Below are 8,365 nucleotides of genomic sequence, written 5' to 3' on the forward strand. Positions count from 1 at the left end.
GCATACACATTTAATTTTTTTGTAATTTCAGTTTTAAAAATTCGTATAGTAGTTTTGTAATGACATTGTTCACCACGTGTTTTGTTCTCACTGCATTTTTATTTATTTACTGTAAACACAACATTACTTAATTTGATTGCTTGTATTTACAGACACTATTGTTTGTACAATTGTGTTTAAAAAAAAGAACTGCCACAAGAAAATGCAAAACATGGTGAAAACAAAAAACTTAATATCCAGAGAAAATCTTCTGTGTCCTCGTCCTATGGATGTCTCAATGGTGCTTTTAAGTGCAGAATCTGTGTTTTTTGTTACTGTGGAATTGAACTAGTAGTGTTGGCACGCAGAACACCTCTCAGCACCCTGAAGTTTGCCAGCGGCTGGTTCTCCTTCGGAGGGTAGCATGGTCCTCGATCTGTCACGTAGGCATAAGGGAAGCGTAGCACCCAGAGTCCATCAGGTGGCAGCACCACCTCAGGTTGCTCCGGATGGAAGATAGGACAGGGAGGGGGCCCTGGCTGGACCTAGGAGAGAGGAGAAGTACAGAATAATATACTTAAATGGAAAAAATTTGGATAATATGGGTAGTATTCATTAATAATTTGAGATTTAATTCATTGTCTATGCACTTATTAACATATTGTACCTGTGGGTTTAGGACAATCTCAAGAGGAGCATCAGGAATGACGACAAAAAGACGAGCCAGCTGAGCGTAGTGTGGCTTGATCCCTCGTCCTTGAGCTGGAGAGGGAATGTATAAAGGCATGTCAGAATTTAAGCATCTGGTTGCAGGTTCCTTTGGTCCTCCTTGCCCAAGCACTTTGACAACTTTATCAGGGCCAGAACTAAGGAAGCGGCGCCCTCTGCTGTCCTCATACTCGAAACCAACGAAAGCACGAGCTACATCATCACGTCTGCGCCCTCGTCCAATTCCTCCAGCACTGCCTCGCTTTCCAGCGGATGCTTTATTTGGTGCTGGCCAGGAGGCTGGGCCTCCGTCTAGAGGCTCAAGCGATCCCACATCTTCCTCTGATCGGCTTCGAATGACAACATCCCAGGGCAAGAGGAAAGCGGAGCCTGGGAGGAATCCAGGTTGCTCTAAACCGGTGAGACTGTTGTAGGCCTTAGCTGGACCGATTTTAACAAGAGACCAACTCGAGAACTTGGGCAACAGTCCTTTTGGGCATCCAGAATGAAGCATGCCAGGAAGATACTCCACAGTTGAGGGCTGTCTGTCCACCAAGCTTGGCCTCTTCTCTTGTCCTTCTGCTCCATCACCATAAGTTCCAAGGCTGTCCATTGACTGGCCCAAGCTAAGAGCTAGACTTAGACCTGTGCTATCACCAGGTGTGTGAGTGCTAGTCTCTTTCTCCTTTAGACGATCAGCTTCGCCCGATGGAGGTACTTCTACAGGTCTGGGCACCTCTTCACTGACAGGAGCAGGGTCGGGTGTGCTGGCTTGGAACACAGGGAAATTTATCCTCTCCAACTTTCCACAACATTTCTCCTCAAGCATCTGAAAACGAATGACAGAAAGATGAAGAACAGATTTAAAGCGTATGTAATGAATATTTATAGTAGAAAAAACTTGTAGTTACTGACTTGATAGAAGTCGTAGTTGGCAGCCTGGATGTCAAATGGATCTTCTCTTGGAGACTGCTTCTTACCACAGTTACAGGAACTTGTAGATCGACCCCTACTATTGTGGTATAGAATAGGTGGGTTGTGGTCCATTTCTGGCTTCTCTCCTGCAATGTGAACAAAACAGAGGTTTAGAGATGTATATTCCATGATATGCTGTTGATTAACACAGAAAACAGTTCATTAACCTGAAACTCACAGTTTAGTAGTCAAGTCAACTTCATTTATATAGCACTTTTAACAATATAAATTGCTTAAAACAGCTTTACAGTGATAATAGGAAATTAAAGTAACAGATTGTTTTGGCTTTACAGCATCTCTAGAATAAAGTTATTGTCCAGCTAAAGTTAGTTTTGATTGATTCACAAAGATTACAAATTATTACAAAGATCATTAGTTATTAACTTAGGGGCCGCTTAAATGACACTGTTTTAACTGAAAACAGAAAACTTTTAATGTGTTCTGGCTGTTCATTTGCAAGACAACAGATGTTACTACAAATGGTAGTAACATAACATATTGACAGTTATGCACTTGTTTTGCACAATGAAAATCTATGGAGTGTCACATCCCATATTGCTCCAATGACTACCATTTGACACTGCATTTCTGTCAAAGCGTTTTCTGTTAGTTTTCACAAACTGTGCTGAGTCAAAATTATTTTCTGTGGTAATGACAGCATTCCACAGATAATTCCATTCATGCATTTAGCAGACGCTTTTGTCCAAAGCGACTTTTATTTCATTGCAGATATACATCGGTTCTTGCATTCCCTGGGAATCAAACCCACAACCTTGGCATCGCTAACGCCATGCTCTAGCCACAGAAACAATGTTCAATTCAGAACATTCTTTTAATATTCATTTAATATCAATAATGTCAAACTAAAAGTATGAAATGAGCATCAACATTTGTGTTGGGAATCAAGTTGTCAAAAATTGTTTCAAGTTTATTTATTGATTTTTAACCAAGGTAAATATAATGCAGATTTGTGAAGTAAAGTAAGAATAATCTAAATCAGAAAGAGCATGGTGCAAGCAGCAACACCAAGGTAATGGATTGGATTCCATTGGAACACATCAATAAAAACATATAGCTTGAATGTAATTTAAGCCGCTTTGGATAAGTTGCTTCATCTAGCAAATGCAACTGTAATCTATTATATGTGCATCTTCACCTGGCTTTGGCAGCAGATGAAACTTGTGTACACAGTGCTGATCCGTAAGGCTGCGCTCCTCACAGAGCTGATGCCCGTTACTCCAGAACTTGTAGCAATCCTCATGGAGCTGTAAGGCGTATCTTTGGAAGGCGACCCCCCTTGCATGCTGGCTGTACACTCGCAGTGCATGTGCCAGTTGATTCTTGTGCACTGTGGTGGTGTAATTATGAGGAAGGTTTGACTGGTACGCGCTGTGAGCCAGGGGCAATGCTTTCTGACACCTGTTTTCTGAAAACTTCGCATCTGCGTCAAGGAACCCCTCCAGCACTTTCAGCTGACCCTGCACCTTGAGGGAGATCTCGGCTGCGTCATCCTCACTGCTCTCTATCATGACCTGATAAAGTCTGTTCGCAACATGCACCCATTTGGAATAAGTGGGCAGCTCAAAGTGTGATGGCTGCGGATTGCGACCTACACTGTCATCAAAACCTTTCTTGGTCAATACGAGTTCAACATGCTGAAACAAGAACTCTTTTAAAGTGCAGTCCACTAACTGCCCTCCAGAGGAAAGACTGCTTTCCACATTGAAAGAGGGCTGTCTGTTAGAGTGCCTCATCTGTTGGTACCGCCTTTGCCCGGGCACAGGCGGACCACCTTCGTTCTCTCGCAGGGCACAGTTGGACCGCAGGTGCCCAAGGAGAGAGCTGATAGGGTCCTCGTCTGGTCCTGGTACAACATATACAAAAGCCTGGTTGGCAGGAACTGTAAAGAGACAATTACTACTCTGGTTGGTCAGTACACGACTTTTCCTGAATATCCTGTATATCTGATCTTCCAGAGCATGCTGTAGCCGCCTTCTGGGGGAGTGTTTTTTGGGTTTATCTCCTCCAGAGCCCTCAGTCCCATTCCCACCCATGCCAGATGAGCTCACTCTGAGAGCTCCGTTCATCTGGAACACGAATAGCAGACGTGGAGGGCACGGCCGGCAGTTTAACTTCCATTCCTTTGATATGGGCGAATCTTTAATCGCAGCGCGCAGCAGGGGAAGCGCTTTCTGACGTAGCGCGTCCAAAGCGCGAAACATCTTATCGTAAGTGATGTCGAACGAACATGTGGGATGAACCAGCAGAAGAACATGGCATAGCGAGAAGAGATACAGAAGCTGCAAACAGTGATCCTTCTCTGCCGTTTTCCAAAACTCATGCGCTTCTGCGTGACCCAAACCCGCCGTCAGCGACTCGCACGCGCGAATAAGCTGGCGGTTGTCTAAAACAGATGTTAAAACGAGATATAGGACGCGGTTCTCCTGATTAAAATACGCCTGCATCGATGTTCCTCCGCTCGGACTGTCAGTGTCGTCGCTCCCAAAGAGAGAGAAGATGTGTTTATCTGCTAAAGTGTTTATGAGAGAATCTTTGACTGATCCGGGTTGCATTGCGCTTTTCCCAAATATGCCCAATACGCAAACGCCCTCATCTTTGTCGTTGGGGTCTTCTATTATTTCTGACTGTAACAGCGTTCCAATATTCATGGGCACCGCCATTTTCTTCGGACAGAACCAAGTGGGTGGGACTTGTTGAACTGAGCGCAAAATAAGAGTCCGGGTGGATACCATAGACTGTAATAAAATAGGTGGATACATGAACCTACACGTAATAATTTCCGTCCAAAAAAAGAAGAAAAAAAGAGCGTAAACAGTAGTTTATATCTTTACAAATAGTATTATTTTTAGCTAAACCTAAAAATATTAAATAATTTGCGGTAATGAAATAAAACTTACTAACTGAAATAAGTTTAAATACTAAGATGACAAACTGAAATCAAACTAAATGCTGAATATAAAAATGAAAACTGCTTTATAAAATATAAAAGCCAATTCAGCATTAGCAAATTATATAGTATAAAAATGATACTAAAAACAATACCATTTCATTACCCTTTATCTAAATGCACTTGCTTGTAAATAAAAGACACACAATTTGTGTAGGTCCAGTATTTATTAAAGGTTTTGGATAAATTGCAATATTTTTTACATACAAATAAAAGTGGCTTGAGAAAGATATTGCAAAAGACCCTTAAAATTAAACATTAAGACATGGAAACATCACTTTGGTATAACACTCAAAGACCACCTGTAAACAAGCAGTAAAACATAGAAATAAAACATCCTGAATTGTGCTTCAAGTTTTACCACACACACATAAGACATCAATGGCATATTGAATTTATGGATCAATAACTGACCTGTCTCACCTCTGTACAAATTTCACAGTATGTAGTACTATATTTTACAGCAGAGTCAGTTCACACATTCCACAAATCACATTCAGTAACAGTGACATTGAGCTGCATATTTAATTACTTCGTTCTACTAATTATATAACGAATATCTAAAAACGTGCTCCTATTGATGTACATTACATTTTCATACAGTGTGTATTTGCTGTTTTTTAATGCTTGCGACTATGTCTTAAAAAGGGTGTTCTGATATAAAAGGGTGTTCTGATATAAATACATATACAAGTATATAAAATAACATAGTAGCGAGTAACATAAAATACTGTGCTGTCACTACAACAGTTATTATAGTACCATGACAGTATGAGAACCGGTAGAAGCTATTAGCACAGTTACATGTAAAAAAGCACACAAAAAAAAAACACACAACACAAGACGGTTACCAAAAGGCCATGCAAAACACAATGTGCAATAACACTAAAATGGTACATTTCTTTCTTTAGAAAGGCTTGATTGGAGATAGTCCTTTTGTTAAAGCACGCTGTAAAGTTATACACAGAATAAAATAAAAATGTTCAGGTCATTAGTTAATTGTTTATATTGTTAAATAAAATTATCTTCTGGTTTCATTCTATCAAGAGACTCAGAGGATAACTTTAAAAGAATGATAGTAAAATGAAATTCTAAAAATTAAATACTGATACTATGATTAATTTCATGATATAGCCGTTACATACCAGGTGCTTGTTTCCTAACCCTTTGGTCCTCTTTGGATCCGGGCTTGAATCGGTCACATCATTCTCTTTGTTACACAGCGGTGTGCCACCAGGACTCCTGAGAATATACCATGTGACAAGTATTAAGCTAGATGTGACTGTCTTCAGTTTTAGGCATTTCTTTGCTCCAATTCAAACAATATGGTCTGGTTTCACAGACAGGGCTTAGATTAAGCCAGGATTAGGTTTTAGTTCAATTAGGACATTTAAGTAGCTTTTATAAACATTCCTTAGAAAAATTGCTTTCAGTTAAAACAGCTCAAACATGCATTTTAGGCAACGTCTACATTCATCCGGATATATTTGACAAGGCCTTAGTCTGGGACTACGCTTAAGCCTTGTCTGTGAAACCAGGGTTATAAAGTAAGAGGTGATCTTGCCTGATCAAGTTGACTTTTCGAAGTGGTACCCGTAGACTCATGGGATTTTTGGTTGGTGTCCTACAGAGAACAACAGAAATAATGAAGCAAAAACAAACGTATTGATTCACAGCAAAATAAATGTTTATTTATGCAGAAAAATCACCTGCCAAGCCTTGACCTAAACTTCAAGGGGAGGTCAGAATTAGAGCGCCGTAAACGGACTTTCTGCAAGTCTGCAAGTGTGACCAGTGGTGATCTTCTCTCTGGAGACATCTTTAAAAGAATATATACCGTCAGATATATATACTCAATGCAGGATACTATGGAAAATTGAAGACATAATCTTTCACTCACCTGAGTTTTTTGGCTGACAGTCACTTTTTTTAGTTGTACTGCTTGAATATCTCGAAGAGTCACAGCAACAGGGCCACTTTGCTTCTCCTATTTGTGGAGGGATGAAATTGAAAATAGTGGCAACCTCCATGGCTTGTTTCCTCAACAAACAAAGTGAATTAAATTGGATATGACAAAGCAGTAATAAACCATTACCTTTAGAGAGCTAGTTTGTGCAGTTTTTTTAGGAATTAAGGACACTTTCGGAGCAGCAAATGTCACTAGAATTTGAGGAGGAGGAGGAGGAGGAGGTGGTGGTGGTGGTGGAGGAGCAGGAGGAAGGGAGAGAGGCAGAGGTGTAGAGTGAACACCAGACATTTCACATGGACCGCCTGCACTCTTGGCTTCTCGAGAGAGCTAAAAAAAAATAAAAAAAATATGCACATTACAAGCACTGGATTCACTGGAAAATAAAGAAAATCCTTTTGATCAGTACAGCTGAAATGTCCTAACCTTTAAAGTGGAATGCAATAGTGCCATTTCCCTTTGCAGCTCCTCTACTTTTTGGTGAAGGGATTCCACTCTTTCTGCATAGCCTCTCCAGAAGAGGAAGACATTCAGGAATCCACAACAGATCTAAAATAATAATAATAATAATCATCATCATCAAGTCGAAAGCTCTCGCTCTATTGAACGTGATAAAAAGAGAATTATATATATATATATATATATATATATATATAAATAAAATCTTACTTGATTGATTATCTTTCTGCATTTTTGCAAGAGACTTCCAACTCCAGAAAACATAGCTCTAATACTCAGTGTTGAAGACAGTTGTTTAGTGGCTTGAACACTTGTCTCCTCAATGTCATTTTCCAACTTTGTTTTGTTGTCTGGACTGGGTGAAAGTATTACGATAAAGTAAAGTATATATACACACAGTTGGCTCATGTGTTTACTTTCATTTCATAGGCTTACAGCATATACCCCTTTGTAAAAATCTGTAAGAAGTTTTTGTATTAAAAAGCAAGAGAGTCTTAAGATTCCTAAAGGGATAGTAAACCCAAAAGTCAGGGGATTTCGAGAAATGCCTCAGGTTTTTTGTCTGTACAAGTTAATGGTCACCTTACATAATTTGGAACAACATGAGGATTAGTAAATGATACTGTCAATTTTGGGTGAACTATACCTTTAATTCTTAAAAATAAGGCCTTAAAATGTAGTAGTGTTCTTTTCTTAAATACTGCATAATAGACTATAACATTATATAATATTAATATACTTATTTCAGCAAGTAAATTAAGGTTATTATTTTGTCTTGTAGAATATGTAAATATTAGTTATGTATATATAGTAATTATCATTTTGTCTGCAATTTTCTAATTAACTTGTGTATAAAAAGGCAGTGTTTTTGCAGATACAGAAGTTTTGCAGTTACTCACACAGGCGTTGGTGTGGCAGAATGAACGATTGGCTTCTTACTCTTCATGGCCCAGTACCGGCTGCTGACATTTCTCTTTCTCCGCCGATGAAAGACACAACCGAGGCCCTGGACACGAATTACATATCGTTTAATGATTCATGGTAATTAAACACCGAATTAACCAATTATTAAAAACATACCCTGAAACCACCCATATCCACCATAGGATATCCACAGCTGCAGACAGCTTTTGAAAATAGTTCCTTATTGTTTACCCTCCAATAGGAGCGCAGCTGAAGTGCAAGGGGGCGGGTCTTACTATTCGATTGGTTAAGGAAGACGGAAAGGGTTTGCATCTGCAGCGGAAAGCTTTCAGCCATTCACCCCGGGGGTTTGTCCGTTACTATAGCAGCGTAAACAATCATCAAAG

At 39.7% G+C, this 8,365-nt stretch overlaps 2 protein-coding genes and 1 long non-coding RNA gene across 3 annotated transcripts; 1 reads left to right on the forward strand and 2 right to left on the reverse strand.

The window, feature by feature from the left end:
* Positions 1–79: 79 nt before the first annotated feature.
* On the reverse strand, positions 80–4,369 carry smg8 (SMG8 nonsense mediated mRNA decay factor). Its single transcript, XM_082157562.1, has 4 exons — positions 2,819–4,369; positions 1,603–1,748; positions 647–1,516; positions 80–524 (listed from the first exon to the last, which is right to left on the reverse strand). Exons 1-4 carry the CDS (start codon positions 4,341–4,343, stop codon positions 312–314), a joined length of 2,754 nt encoding a protein of 917 aa, XP_082013688.1. The 5' UTR covers positions 4,344–4,369; the 3' UTR covers positions 80–311.
* A 409-nt stretch (positions 4,370–4,778) lies between these two features.
* Positions 4,779–8,266, reverse strand: prr11 (proline rich 11). Its single transcript, XM_082157567.1, has 10 exons — positions 8,136–8,266; positions 7,955–8,061; positions 7,266–7,410; positions 7,023–7,145; positions 6,726–6,926; positions 6,531–6,617; positions 6,340–6,449; positions 6,195–6,254; positions 5,776–5,872; positions 4,779–5,579 (listed from the first exon to the last, which is right to left on the reverse strand). The coding sequence occupies exons 1-10, from the start codon at positions 8,157–8,159 to the stop codon at positions 5,538–5,540; spliced, it is 996 nt and encodes a 331-aa protein (XP_082013693.1). The 5' UTR covers positions 8,160–8,266; the 3' UTR covers positions 4,779–5,537.
* LOC309489058 lies at positions 7,300–8,324 on the forward strand. The gene is made up of 3 exons (XR_014202327.1): positions 7,300–7,420; positions 7,959–8,096; positions 8,221–8,324. It is a non-coding gene; the product is annotated as an uncharacterized lncRNA (long non-coding RNA).
* The last annotated feature ends 41 nt before the right edge of the window (positions 8,325–8,365 follow it).

The sequence above is a fragment of the Leuciscus leuciscus genome (assembly GCF_965113295.1).
Source record: "Leuciscus leuciscus genome assembly, chromosome: 24".
Lineage (NCBI taxonomy): Eukaryota > Metazoa > Chordata > Actinopteri > Cypriniformes > Leuciscidae > Leuciscus > Leuciscus leuciscus.

Bases quoted from the DNA above. Each gene is read 5' to 3' on its own strand.
- smg8 (XM_082157562.1), bottom strand. From the start codon at position 4,343: ATGGCGGTGCCCATGAATATTGGAACGCTGTTACAGTCAGAAATAATA. The intron at 1,749-2,818 runs GTGAAGATGCAC...TTCACATTGCAG, and splicing joins TCATCTGCTGCCAAAGCCAG to GAGAGAAGCCAGAAATGGAC. The intron at 525-646 runs GTACAATATGTT...CCTCTCTCCTAG, and splicing joins AGATTGTCCTAAACCCACAG to GTCCAGCCAGGGCCCCCTCC.
- prr11 (XM_082157567.1), bottom strand. From the start codon at position 8,159: ATGGTGGATATGGGTGGTTTCAGG. The intron at 5,873-6,194 runs GCAAGATCACCT...GTATATTCTCAG, and splicing joins CGAAAAGTCAACTTGATCAG to GAGTCCTGGTGGCACACCGC. The intron at 5,580-5,775 runs GTATGTAACGGC...ATAACTTTACAG, and splicing joins GGTTAGGAAACAAGCACCTG to CGTGCTTTAACAAAAGGACT.